Source organism: Chionomys nivalis, chromosome 24 (assembly GCF_950005125.1).
Source record: "Chionomys nivalis chromosome 24, mChiNiv1.1, whole genome shotgun sequence".
NCBI classification, from domain to species: domain Eukaryota; kingdom Metazoa; phylum Chordata; class Mammalia; order Rodentia; family Cricetidae; genus Chionomys; species Chionomys nivalis.
In genome coordinates this window covers 42,065,724-42,080,565 of record NC_080109.1, presented here as the reverse complement: position 1 = coordinate 42,080,565, position 14,842 = coordinate 42,065,724, and the positions used below count along the sequence as shown (strand labels likewise).

General features: G+C 39.9%; 1 protein-coding gene across 7 annotated transcripts in view; it reads left to right on the top strand.

Annotated features, from left to right (window-relative positions):
• Window positions 1–13,933, top strand: part of Phc3 (polyhomeotic homolog 3) — a 74,114-nt gene extending 60,181 nt beyond the window's left edge. For 6 of the 7 annotated variants that reach the window (XM_057756855.1, XM_057756853.1, XM_057756852.1 and 3 more), the window contains 3 exons: window positions 1,626–1,758; window positions 1,849–2,080; window positions 6,069–13,933. In XM_057756855.1, the coding sequence (XP_057612838.1) occupies window positions 1,626–1,758; window positions 1,849–2,080; window positions 6,069–6,223 (520 nt within the window). In that variant the 3' untranslated portion in view covers window positions 6,224–13,933. Of the gene's footprint in view, window positions 1–1,625; window positions 1,759–1,848; window positions 2,081–6,068 lie in introns of those variants that run through there. The other variant, XM_057756856.1, reaches the window with a different exon arrangement.
• The last annotated feature ends 909 nt before the right edge of the window (window positions 13,934–14,842 follow it).

Sequence of the window (14,842 nt, the reverse complement as noted above, 5' to 3'; positions counted from 1 at the left end):
AGCCATGTACCACCATCCCAGATAGAACCCTGGTCTGTAAAGATTAATACTGGTCATAGCAATGTACCACCATACCAGATAGAACACTAGTCTATAAAGATTAATACGGGGCCTGGAGAGATGGCTTAGCAGCTTCGAATACCAGATGCTCTTTCGGAAGACCATCTGGTATTCTTAGGTTATTTCGGGTATGCTTAGGTTAATTATTTTGAAATTTATATTCTCTTAAGAAGCCAGTGAATTTCTTGTTTGACCATACCATTTTGTATACTTGTCACAGAACTACCTTTAGTGAGAATAATAAAAGTAAACTTCTATCAAAAGTGGACTCATTGCTTCAGTTCATTACTCAAATGTTTATTCATAGTTAGTAGTAGGTCTATAAGATTATGTGGGATTTATGCTCTAACTTGAATTTCACTTTGCATGAAACACATGAAAGAACAGCAGGTTTCTAATGCTGGTCAAACCTCTCACAAATTGGGAAATGGTCTGTCTTTCAGGGTACTCTGAACCTCTTGGATGTTTAGAAGTATACCAGGATACTTAACACTGTCTGCCACTCCCTTTCCCAGACAGTGACTACTTCAGATGAACCTCTTTCGGTCAGGGACCTAGCACAGTGAAGCCTGGCTGACAGAGCAAGGAAGAGAGGAAGAGTCAGGTCAGGGAAGTGCTTAGCTGTCATTCTTGGAGAGCTAAATATATAAGGACTAATTGCCAGGCACAAGACTAGTTCTCTCCTTTCTTCAGTAGTAAGTTTTGTCACCTGATATGTTAGTTATAGCAGAACGTCACTTTACTGAGCCCACAGATAAACCCATATGAACACAGCAGGACTTCTTCAGTTATTTCAGTGGCTCTCAGGGACATTTGCATCTTTAGAGAACAAATAGTCTATTATTTCTCAGAGTTTTCCTTACTTCCATCTCTGATATTTTCATAAAACATAGGTAAACAAAATTACATATATTATTCTAGAATAGTTATCAGTAACAAAATTAATATGTGTGTGTTTTGCCTCTAAAAATATATGTGCACTTTGTGTGTGTGCCTGATAGAGAAGCCAGAAGAGGGCATTGGAGCCCCTAGACTTGGGGGTTCAGGCAGTTGTGGGCTTTCATTGTGTGCTGAGAACCAAACCCTAGTATCCACATGTGTAGATATGTCTGCACACATATGTACTCCAGTACCTGCATATACATTAAAAGCAAAAGACAAAGCAAAACCCCAAATATATAACTTGTTAAATAGTTTAAATAAGCTTTGGAAATATTTATTACAAAGTATCTCTTCTGGAACCATGAATTTTCTTGCTATGTTGCAAGTTATCTTTTGCGTTTTGCAGGTTTTTCATTATTCTTCTATAATCAGGAGAAAATACCATTACCTTGTTATAGGTGTCCAGTATTGTGTTGAGAGATATTTTATAATATACACAGAGGCCATTTTTGACCTATAGGTTAAATAAATCCATTCAATAGGATAGCTGTACTTTGTGAGATATTATAGTCCGTAATAATTGTCTAGTACTTACTATGTCACAATTGTACTTTAAAATTACAGTTAAATTCTAAATTGGTTGTCCCATATTTTGCTTGATTTTTCTTTCTTGAATTTCTTAGGTACAATGTTAGCTGTTCTAAAAAATTTGCACTTAGTCGTTGGAATCGTAAGCCTGATAATCAAAGTCTTGGGCATCGGGGCCGTCGTCCAAGTGGCCCTGAAGGAACAGCAAGAGAACATATCCTTAGGCAGGTCTGTAGAAAGCTTGCTTCAATGTACAATGTCCTTTTCAGAAATGCAAGGGAAGTGCAATGCTGTATTTTACTTTACTGCATTTTCCAGCTTCCAATTACTTATCCATCTGCAGAAGAAGACTTGGCTTCTCATGAGGATTCTGTGCCTTCTGCCATGACAACTCGTCTGCGCAGGCAGAGTGAGCGGGAAAGAGAACGCGAGCTGCGTGATGTGAGGATGAGGAAAATGCCTGAGAACAGTGACTTGCTTCCAGTTTCACAGACAGAGCCCTCTATATGGACAGTCGATGATGTCTGGGCCTTCATCCATTCTCTGCCTGGTATGTGACTCCCTTAGCCTGGATGCTTTCCTTGTGCCTTCACAAGAAAGTGACGTTACGTCCATCCACAGCTTTGGCATTCAAGGCTAGAGAAACTGTGTTGCGTTTGCTGTTGAAATGTGACCTGCTCCCTCTTACCTGTCCTCAGAATGACTGTGCACTCCTTCATGCCCCCAAACGAGTGAAAAACAGACTGACTAGTCCTGCCATTGCTCTGGTGCCCAGTCGGTGAATAGTAAGGTGCTCTCTTCTCTGTCCTGATCTCTGAGGGCAGGAGAGTGAATCAGACACTTCTCCCCTTCTGCTTGTCTATTTTTTAATCATTTTCCTCTTCATTTCCTCAGCCGATTCTTTTAGAAACTGAAACAAGAAAGACCATATTTTTTGTGCATATATTTTTGAAAGCTAATCAACACTGTAGAGTAGGACAAACTTGATTTCTTTGTAAAAATGTGACATCCATTCTAATGCTGAGGGTAACCTTCTTATGTCTGCCTGCTCTCTGATACTTCCCCACTAGCTTCAGCTTCCCCTCCCCCTCTTTTGGGTTTTTGAGACAGGGTTTCACTGTGTAGCCCTGGCTGTCCTAGAACTTGCTCTGTAGGCCAAGCTGGCCTCGAACTCTCAGAGATCCATCTGTCTGTCTCTGCCTCCCGAGTGCTGGGATGAAAGGCGTGCCCCACCACCACCCGGCTAGACCTTCTTGTTTTACTGAGTTCATTTGCATTTAAGATCATTACATATTATTAAGAAGAGACAGCGTTGATTGGTTCTATTTAGGCCATCCTCCCTCCCTCCCTTCCTTGCTGATGAAATGGGAGTATTTATGAATTGCTTTAACCAACCAAATAATCCTATTTGTGCAGTCAGTTATTGCCTTTCCAAAAGTTTATCTTAGAGAAGCTTAGGGTAAATCTTACACTAGGAAAATGTGTTTCGCTTTCTTTCTGCCTCTCTGGCATTTATAAATATCTTTCTGTGCTCCTTCAGGCGGTTTCTTTTTCTTGAGTATTTTTACAAGCTTTTCTCATAGTGGGAACAAGCGTATACATTTTTTGATCTCTTACATTTTCTTTCCAGATAGAATGAGCTTCCTTGTAGTCAGGGCCCCTGTATTTTTATTCCTGGGTTTCTGTTATTTTTGTGTTATCATGTTATTAAGTACTCAGTGGGTCTATGTTAAAGCACCCAGGTAGGAGATTCAGTCTCAGAGCTGTTAGGGTGAGAAGTAGCATGAACTTATGGGCATAGAGCCCTTCTGGTTAACCAATTGCAGGCTATCTTCTGTACTGTCCTTTAGTGAACTGCCCTTTCGGAAAGACTGTTCTATGCTCATCTGTGAATCCATAGATTGGATTTCTCTGTAGGAATGTAAAGTAGGAATTTTTTTAAAGTATATCTTTTTCTGTATATGTCTTTGGGGACATGTTTATACAGCAGTATTGAGTGGCACTTGGTATCTTTCCTGCAACTTTAGTGAGGTCAGTTTGTGCATAGAATGTTTTGATTTAGATTTCAAAGTGGGAGAATTGATTGTGGACACTGGAAAATTCAGGTGGGACATGAGCAGGGCCAGTGTGTTACCTACAGCTGTTTACTCGGTCAGGAGGCAGCAAAGCTGCTTGGCTGCCTCCTTTGTGTGTAATGTACTCAGTGCTTGGCCTCAGGGTGTTGGGCTCTCACAGAACTTTTACTCAGAGTATCTTGAATACTTAAAAAACCATCTTGTTTTTCCTCAGTGAGTTTCTAGATGTGTGCTTGTCTCCTTTCTATAAGTCACTTTATATTTTTTTCATTTCTGTGCTAATGATACTTTTTGTGGTTGGCTTGAGAAAATTGGGATCTAAAAATGATAACACATATTATTTAATCATGCTGTTTCCCAATACACTTTAAAACTATTTTGCTAGCTCCTTTACTGTCTACCTACAAGCTGACATCTGTAAATGAACCCTAGTCAAGAGGAAGAAGAGCATGCTGAGTACTTCCTCTCAGGAGCCTTTCATTTCTCTTCCCAGTGCAGCTTTTGTGGTCCCCTCTCTTTTACTCCTCATTTCTGAATCTAAGTAAGCCTATCCTCTCTCTCTCTTTCCTTCCCTGGTTCTTATAAATAAGACTGGAGAGAAGAACCTTAGTTCTTCCATAAAAGAAGGATGAAGTCACAACTAGATGCAAGATTAGTCAGTTTTGTTGAGAGCTTCCTCTGGGAAAAGAAAAAGGGGCTTTTCTATGGTGAGTAATCCCGTTTGATCTATATGTGTGGTACTTGGGCAAAACCATACAAATCATATACAGGACTTTGTTTTTTTGTTTTTTTTTTTTTTTTTTTTTTTTTTGGTTTTTCGAGACAGGGTTTCTCTGTGGCTTTGGAGCCTGTCCTGGAACTAGCTCTTGTAGACCAGGCTGGTCTTGAACTCACAGAGATCCGCCTGCCTCTGTCTCCCGAGTGCTGGGATTAAAGGCGTGCGCCACCACCGCCCGGCTTCATATACAGGACTTTGAAATATAAATTTTTGGTAATTTTGGGAAATTACCAAAATAGAGAAATGAAAAGCTGGCTGCTCTATGAGATGCAGTAAAGGAAGAAATAACAGCCAGTAGGGACACTGAGGAAAATGATGGACACGTGAACACATGCGTGAAGCATGTTACTCCACAGACAGCTCTCCTCAGTGGATGACGTTTTTCCAGTCTGTCATTTCTTCATCCATCCTTACGTAAATGTCTGCTGCACTGTAGTGCTTTGGGGGTGCTCCTGGGTCTGTGGGTAGACCTTGTCATCTTACAAGCTCGATGACGACATTCACAATGGAAAGGAGAATCATCCTAGCAAAGTGTTGTATTCCAAGGTGCAAATTAATCATTTTCTTTTCTAATCATCTGTTTCCGTGATTCCCCCTTGGAATACTGATTTGAATACAAAAAGGCCGTACAGCTGCTAGGTTTTGTTCTTAAGCTAACTTTATACTTTCACTGTTTGTAAGGAAGCTTTCATGTTTTGGCATTCTCTTCTCTTTGGGCTCTTTAGTTCATTACTGAGCTTAGAGGTCTCTTTCCTATGATAGGAATGATTGGGTATTTTGGTAGGCCATAGAATAGTTGGGTTTAGATAGTAAGAGCCTACTTTAGGTTGAGGCTTTTGCACTGCTTGCTTGGCTGAAGATTGCCAAGTAAGATTTCATGATTTCAGAGACAGCTTGCTTTGCATTGTTTTATTTTTTTTACCAAAAAGTTAAGGTGAAATGTGCTAAGGGGTGTGGTGACGTGTTCAGAGGTAGAGCACTTGCCTGCCATCCTCAGGGATCTGGGTTCTAAAAAAACGGATTGGGGCTAAGGCACTTTCCTGTAATCCATGCATGTATGTAGGAAAACAAGGTAAGTTCAAGACCAGCCTACAGGCTAACAGAAAAATGAGTAGAAATGAGTTGAGTGATGTTAAGCTTTGAAGTTGACATTACGAGTTGAACAGTATGGTGTATGTCAGCAGTCCTGTAATATGTAATACTGGGGGGTTTGTTCTCTTCTGAGGGAGCAATGCAAATATTTTAGACACACTTGGAGTTATGTGAATTCAAAGAAGGTTTGGGTGGTTATGGAAGTTTAATCTGACACTTGAGAAAATATTTCCAGATTATTATTTATGGTACGACATTTTATTCCTCTCTGCCTATATGTGAAGTTATGTTTTGGTAAGATGAGCCCATGAGGTGTAAAGCCTCAGAATGAAGTCATTTTTTGCATGGGAAATGCAATGTATTGACTGATTGCTCTTACCTATTGTTATTATTTCTGCACTGTTTTTAAAAGCAAGATTTCCAAGTAAACTTTCCTTGGTTTTGACTTCTTCAAGGATGAAGCCCAGGCTTACCAAGACAATGGTTTATTAGCTTCTGTTGCAAACTCTCAGACCCAGGGACAGAACAATTGTCACTGTTAGGAGCTCCGTCTAATTGTGTGTAACTCTAACCTTCTTCTCCTGGAATTCCAGGCTGCCAGGATGTTGCAGATGAGTTCAGGGCACAAGAGATTGATGGACAGGCCCTGCTCTTGCTAAAAGAAGACCATCTCATGAGTGCAATGAACATCAAGCTGGGCCCAGCCCTGAAGATTTGTGCACGCATCAACTCTCTGAAGGACTCTTAACAGAAACCCAAGACGTTGATGTAATATCGGTTTTATCACTCTTAATGGTAATGGTAAAGCCTCATTTGGCTGAGAATATCAGACTGATGATGGAAGGCCAAGCACTTTGGGACCGCCACTTGCAGTGCCAACACTTCTCTTCAGATACCCTAACTCATCATACATTTTCATAATTAGCCAACGTTGGTAAAGTTAATTTTACCAGTTACATACAACACTGAAAGACTTGTTACAGAGGCCCATATTTTTCAAAGAAACATGTTATACTAGATAATTTTTTAAAGGTAATGTTTATCATTAGTATAAAAGAAGCCTTTTAAAAATAATTATTGATTCACACCCCCCCTTCTTTGATTCTGTTTTCTTAAACATTTTTCTACCCTGTTAGTTTTCCAAAGGTTATCATAGAGATATAAGGTAATTTAGGAGCCCATTGACAGAATCGAATGCAATGAAGTATCAGTATGTTTAAAAAACCTATCTTCCTGACAAATGCTTTGTCTTTAAAACAGGATTGTGTTCTTGCATAAGCAGTATTTATGGAGGTCACAAAAGTCTATATTCTAGACTTCACCCAGATCGGCATGACTGACAGTTTTCCTCTTGGTTTTGTACATTAAGAGCAATAGTTCTCAGTGGAGAGGTCTCTTTTTGTCCTCCAGGGGGCATTTAGCAGTCTCTAGACACATTGTGGTTACCACAGCCCGTGGCTGTTACAGGAACCGAGGAGGTGGCAGTGGCAGTGCACAGGACTATTACCAAGAGTGACCTGTTAGAGATGCCAGTAGTGCCAGGGTTCAGAAGCTGGTGAGCAAGGAGTGCTGCGTGTTGGTCTTTTTCACGTGCAGGGAACATAAAGATAAGGTCTGATAAGGAGTACATGTATAGTGAAGTATTATTCAGATGGCATTAATGTTCTGCTGAAGTTTTTTTTTTTTACAGTTTAAGTGTATACTAGAAAAGGGAAGAAAATCCGTAAAACTGGTCTACAAGATTAGTGTAATTTACAGAACATGTGACTGATAGGGTGTACGACACTGGTCACCTTTTCCTGACTGTTGCCCTGTACTGGTGAGGGTGGAAGATGCAGTCATGCCTGGGAGAGTTGGCAGTGGGGTGTGACCCGTCCGTGTGCTCTCTCGGAGCGACCCTGCTTGAATTCTTCCCATAAAGCATTGAAAGTGACTTCTCTTAATCAAGTGTTCACTCAGTAGTTATTTTCTGTAGAGTTAGGACATTAAGACAGAAATTTCTGTGGGTGCTCTGAGAGCCTTAAGTGCTGGGCATCAGATGAGAAATCTCAACAGTTAAAGGAGCGGCTAACAAGCCCTTGGCCACAGACGTAAGAGACAGCAGAGTCTAGCTTACTCGTTTTCACTGCTCTTTTCAGAGACTCTGCTGAGCCAGTAGAAGGCTAACAGATGTCACAGAGGTATCACAGATATTTATCTTTTGTCTTTGTGTACATTAGAAATGTTGGTTATTTTTATACAAAAATATAGTGGGTAATTTTTTTAATCTTTAGATGCCTCTTGTTCGAATGTGTGCTTTGTGGGGTTGTTAATGTAGTTGAAGAGTATTCACCGGCAGTCCTGTGTAGACTCAGAGTGTGAGAGTAGCGGGAGGCTCGTGTTTCAAACCTACAGTAGTATAGTCTCCGTTACATATTTCTTTGCATCACATTTTGTTATTAACGTTTCTAGAAAGGTAGGTACTCTCTAGTCCATCTCATTTATTAGTAGTAATGAGTCGTCATGGGAGTTGTCATAGATTTTCCCCTCATCCTCCTAAACATAGACTAAGCAGCACTCAGATTGCTACTATATGAAGGAGGCACAAAGGTAGATTTCCTCTGGAATTAAAACTGGATTGTAGTAATCTACAGTTAATACAGAGTTGATTGTCCAGTATAGACCTCCAGCAATAATGCTTCCCTCCTGCAAATGCTTATATATATAGCCTTTAAGGTATTAACTCTACAGTTCTACTAGAATCAGCCCACTGTGTGCTTATGAGAAGCCCCTGGGCCTAGCACTGCCTTTAAGTATCCCTAAGCAGCGTACAAGAAGAGTTTCTGCTGGAGAATGCCTTCTTGTCCTTAATCTTAGATGTAGTCCAGATCTTCTGTTGTCTGCACTTAAATTCAACAAGAAAATACACTTTTTCCCCCTACAAGTGGGTTGTTTTATTAAGAAATGGCTTGTTTGCTGTCATTTGGTAGTTCTCCCATTGCTGCAGGTATTTCTTTAATTTAATCATCCTAATTTGAAAGCTTTAATAATATGTATGTCCCTCTCTCTCCTGAACATTAGACTGTTCAGTATGACATAGATAGGAAGAATGCCATTTTCATTCCCTGTTGTATTACTAAGTGCTTTAAGAATTTTCCTGACAAGCAGAGAGGAATATGGGTTCATCCTACTTTTGCTACTCGAGTTTTCATTTCCTTACTTTAAACCCCTTTTCCACTATGGGACATACCTTTCACATTTTATTTGTTTTAAGTTCTATGTTCTTAGGGAAATAAACAGCTGGCTTGTAAAAGTTACTTTATATGACAGTACTTACAAGCTTTGTGTAGAAATGTGCAGGGCACAGCTACACAGCTTCATTATAAATCAGCACAGCATAGGAATGCTGTCTTCGTCCGTGACAGCTTTGAGGGCATGGAACTGCGATGGTTACATTCACTTCCATTTGCTGTGGAGTTCTTTCTAATTGTGACATGCGGGTTAAAGCTTCACCTGGGAGGAGAGATGCAGAAAAGAGAAGAGAGATGGCAGTGAATGAGCTAGAGAGCGGCTAAGAGGCAAATGGGACTTCCCACTTGTGTTAGTTCCATTATTGCAGCATTGAACACATTTCTGCACTTTTTGGGTTACCTAAATAAATAGAAGTGGTTTTTGTGTGTGTGTGTTTTAGGAATCCTGCTGCTTTCCTCTTTTTGTTGTTTGTATTGGACCATGCTTTTGAATAATTTTTTACATAGTCAATCTTCATATAATAAGTGCAAAATTGTTAGTCACAGATCTGTTTACAATACGAGTCTTGGATTGATGTCTTTCACAGGACACAGTTTCTTACAAGTTTGTTTAGTTGTGTGCCTCAGAACTCAGAGCCATGCTTTAAGGGACTCAGTACGATCCTGAACCAGAGTGGTAGGGAAGAGATAGAGTCATGTGATTTTAGGCTTTGATTTCATGTGTATACGTGATTTTAGAAAGAATAAATTATTACTGATGAATGTGAATGAAGCTGATCTTGCAGCTGTTGTCATTGTGTGAACTCTGACTGGTAATACTGTTAACGCATTTCAGACATGCTTTCAGCCTGAGAGGCTGTATGTTGCGGTTTTAAGACTTTCATCCTTTGTGATGCCGGCAACACTTGCTGCCAACTGGTATTGTTAGTGGCATGGAATGGCTTCACCTCATTTCCTTCACTAAGCCTCTTCTGCCCCCAATCCTACCCCAAATAAGCTGCATAGAGCTTTCTTATTAGTTCTTGGCTTGGGGCTGGGTAGTATCCTGCTTGGAAATCTTCAGGATTTTGTAATGGGCTAGACCTTTATAACCATACCAGTTGTATTTCAATGAAAGGTTTGTCCATCTATGCAAATCATTTCCTAGGTATGTTTCTTGTGCACCGTACATCTAACTGTGTGACTGGTTGGACCTTGGACCCATCTTTTTTTTTTCGTGTGTGTGTGTGTGTGTGTGTGGTTGGGAGCTGACAGGAACATGACAAGGCTAGCTAAATGAAGACATTTAACATGATGGTGGTCATTAGCAGCTTAGAAAGACCCATGGTGCTGGGTAGTTGGACTCCCATTGTAGCAATGTGAAGGTTTTACAGTGTTAGTTGTTCTGTTTGCTGGTACTAGGGTCTGCGGTCAGGGCTTCACACTCCACCTCTGAGCTTACATCCTGTGCTTTCTGCTTGATTGCCTTTACTAACCTGGAATTGTGATCCTCTGGCCTTCTTTCAAGTGTTGGAGTGCAGGTCTGTGCCACCATGCCAAACCTAGCCCTGGTGGTTTTAAATGTCAAGATTTGCCTTTAATCAAATGAGTTCTTTCTCTTATCACCTGACCCTGCTCTGAGGTGGGCTGATGTTACTGGTACCACTGGTACCCAAGTGAGTAGTCCTGGATTTCTAAGGATAACTGGTAAGAGGGGGAGAGGGAGTGTATCTGTCAGAGCTTAGAAGTTGTTGTGAGTAGACAGAAATTAGAGGAGTTTCCACATTGGATATCACAGTTGACACAGTCTTGCAGGGCACTGTAAGGCAGTTTGTGTCTCAGTCTGAGGATCAGTGACTGGCTCTTTTCCCTGACTGGGTCCCAGTAAGCACAAGCCTGCCTGTGTTCATGACATGAGCTGTTTAACTCACAGCCACCAGTATTGATATCAGTCCATTTAGAATATTTTGTTTCATCTCAAAGATTAGTTTTCAGTTTAGATGAGTAAAAATAAGTGTTAGAAATAGTAAATATGTTACTAATATTTAATTTTAACCTATTGAACCATATATCTTAAATTCTCTGGGAAGATATTTCTTTTGTGTTAGAAGATTATAAAATGCATTACCCTATAGTTTATAGTTGAAATAAAAGCTGTTTCTTCAATTTAAAATGTTGAAAATGACATTAATTTTTTTAAAAAGTTACCTAAAATATTAAGACCTTATAAGTTGTGCGTATTAGTTCTAGAGTTCAAGCTACTTTGAAATTATACTAAGAGAAAATTTTCTTTTTCTTTTTGAAAGTTACAAGGTACCAATTGAAAAACAATTACTACCATCATGTTCCAGAGTACAATATTAGGAGGTCCTGCCCTCTGTCGTGAAGTGGTCCCAGCTTCCCTAAGACAGAGTCCCATGTGTGTACACACTCTCTGGCAAGTGCCATAGTTACGGGAAATTATTTCCATGGTGATTTTATTTTTTTTTCCCTTTTGGTAGCTTGTGGACATTGTGTTTTATTTAAAAATGCAATTAAAGTAAAATGTTAGGTACAAAATGAGATTCTAACACCTTATATTTAGGCAGAGGTCTTTCTGTTGCTTTTCAAGTGTACACCTACTGCTCTCCGTGATATTCCTGGTATTGGGTATGAATCTGTAGAAAGAAAAATTTTAAAGAAGGTATGTAATGAATGAATTTTAATTTTGAAACAATCAGTATAAGTTTAAAACATGCTAGCATGGCATAACTTATGAACTGTAAGAGGGATGGATTGAGTCCTTTTATACTGTCTAAGTCAACATCAGCCGTCATCTTAGATGTCATAGTCCCTGTTGGCTTGATGGAGTACGGCAGTGTCAACTGTGCTTTGTGGACGTTTCTCTGACACTGGTGAAAAGGCGAGGAGATCACATCATTGAAACAAACATGAGCCCACTGTAGAAGGAAGGGACTTTTGTAGTCTTGCCTCAAGTAAACTAAATATGTACAGTGTTTAAAGTTCATGTACTTAGTACCTGTGTTAAATGTTTTGGTAGTACTAAAAAATGAGCAAAATTGCTATTTTTCTTTAGTAGTGAGTAACATAAATCCACTAGCTGCATTGCCCTGCTGAGTGGAGATGAAACACTGTGGCTGTGAACTTGGGATTGCTCCCGATGGCAAGTTAGCTTGGTTTGTAATCTCATCTGGATGTGCAGTGTGATTCCTGCACTGCTGACTTTTGGCTTAAGTAATTACTGAATAAATATCCTCCCCCAGCTCTAAAACTAGTCCTGAGCTCCATAGTTGGGATGACCACAGGTGACTGAACGCACTTCTTCATCCATTTGTCACTATTGGACACTTCGCTGTGTGCAGCATATATGACTAAAAAGAAAATAACAAACCCAGTCTTCCCAGACAACCTCACTGCTGCATAAGCATATATGTACTTACTCCCAGTTAATGCCGTTGCCTGGGAACAACCGAGGGGTCCAGTCACATCACCCCTCAGGCTGCACATCTGTTGACAACAGTGAGCACACCTGCCGTGACAGCTGTGAGGGCTGTGACAGGCAGTGTCAGACTAGTCCTGGGCATGGCGTGTGGCAGATGAGAAGCTGATGTGGAATCTTAGACATCTTTAGATCCAGTATTGATAAGAGCAGTTTTCCAAAACAGAAACAGCTGAGAGGAGGCCAGAACAGGCTGCTGCTGTTTCTCCAGTGTTGACTGTGGTGTGCGCTGCTGTCAGTCAGAGGAGGGATGCACTGCATCATGACACACAGGACTGGTAATAACGCAGGTCCTGCTGCGCTGGCAAGTGTTTGGGGAGTAAAGATGGAGTCACAATCAGTTATAATTGGGTAAATTCTCTTGTAACTCTGGGATTCTGTGAATCAGGTTGTAATTTTTTCTTTAAATACTAATATCAGTTGATGATACTAACATTCTTTATAAAGATATAAAAATATATTTTAAAAACTTTTATGTATCATAGCTGTAGCTTTTTAAGGTGGGAAAATGTCCAAGTAAAGTGTTAGATGACTATATATAATGGATGCATTCGAACAGATTTTCTTTTTCTTAAGGTATACTAATCTAAATAGCTCAGTAATCTGGCCTTTAAATTGTTCTGTGATGCTGGTTACTCTTAAAGTGTTTTAAATTCTTTAAAGTATACCTAAATTGTAAAATATCCCATGCTATTTAGATCTCTGTAGCATTAACACTGATTTTGTAGATGTATTCTTGGAACTTCATACTTCAGCCAAGAATACAGAAATTGTAATTTTGTGTGTGATTTCTCACATTGATGGACTGCTAATCACCTCATTCAAAAGATGGGTCTTATTGTTTTTGTTTTTTTTTCCAAAATTGAGACGTTCTTGGAAAGTGCAGGATTGTGCTAGGAATGCAGGTTGTGTGTTGCAGACAGTGTGCACAGGAGCGGATGCTGACAGTAGGAAAGGACTCCAGCCTCTTGATTCAGGTAGAATGTTCTCTTTACTTCTTCAGATTTGTTCCACAGGGGCAAGTTGCTGTGATGAACTACTTTTTAACCTTTTAAGCACATTTAAAAAAAATAATCTTAACTTTTGATTCTTCCCATTGTTCTATAATCAAAGTTTCATAATAAAATCTCAAAAGATGATTCATCAAGGAAAAAAGCACCACCAACGGGGAAAGAAAATGTGTTTTAATCTTAGAGAAAGCAAATATTAAGGTTATATGGATGTGTCTTACATGGGATGTTGTATTAGAGTCCTCACAGAAAATGACATAGTTGTAGTACCTTACATAGACTTCCTAGACTGGTGTTCATAGCTACAGTTTTACGATGTATAACCTGAAAATGAAGTTAATTTTGCATTATAAGAGCACACCATTATCTATGTAAAAACTGTTCATTTGATGTATTTTTTTAAGAAAAGAGAAAGCACTTTCATATTAAGTCGCATGTGTATGAATTTTAGACTTCCTGTTTGTATGTCTATTCAGTGAGTAAAACGGAGCATCAGATGTTTGCTGGCGATGTTAACTGCTAATGGAAGCACCTTATACTCTGCTGCTTAAACTTGCTTGGATTGCACCTTTGTTACCTGCACACTTTCACATAGAGTATTGTAACATGGCTTTGAGTGGGTCTGGGTGGAAGATTAGTGGTGGGCCTGCAGGATCTTTTATTTATGTTGTTTATATTACAATAATATATTGTAGACCAGTTGTAACTTCAGTTCTTTACAAATAAAAACCTGATTGGTTATTGTATTTTTACTTCTTTAAGCTTTTGAGATATGGGAAAATCTAAGTAAAGACCTTAATGGAGGGCTGAACTGGTTATACATTTCCTAGCATATAATCTACTAAAAGTATACATTAAGTTCAATATAGCTAAGTATGGTTTATTCTCATGTCATGGCCATTGGAAGGCAGAGACAAACATGGCGAGGAAAGCGTGCACCACAAACTACAAGGCCAGCTCCTGACATCTGAGCTCAGTGTACCATCACAGGAGCATGTCTGCTGCCCTGGGTTCAGTTCCCAGTGCCACGCGTCACAGATGAGCATATGACTTAAATCAGGTCAGCCATTCACTGAGGTTTTATATGAAAATAGGAGCCATAAATTGGGATAAGAGCTCAGGTTATTGGCAGCTGGCATTCCCTCTGCATTAACAAATGAAACGTGACATCCCAGCGATAGTCTCCTAGTTTATCTCACCACCTCACTGTGCCAGCGCTTTTATTTAGTTAGTTTTGGTTTTTTGAAACAAGGCTTCTCTGTGTAGCTTTGGAGCCTGTCCTGGAACTTGCTCTGTAAACCAGGCTGGCCTTGAATTCAAGAGATTTGCCCACTTCTACTTCCTGAGTGCTTGGATTAAAGGCGTGTGCCACCGCGACCCAGCCTGTGCCCTTTTTCTTAGAATGACTCAGGTTAGGTTTGCATCACAAGGTGTTGTCTGGAATGTTTGATATCTTAACTTGTTAAAACATCTTGCTTGGTGGGAGAGAGACTAAAAGATCTCAGGTGGCCCAGGCTGACCTCAAGGTTATAAGGATGACCTTGAATTTCTTGTCTTCCTGCTTACAGCTCCCTAGGTATTGCAGGCACACACTACTACACTGCAGCATACATAAACTTTGTGTGTGCTGTAAGCACTCTTCCTAGTGA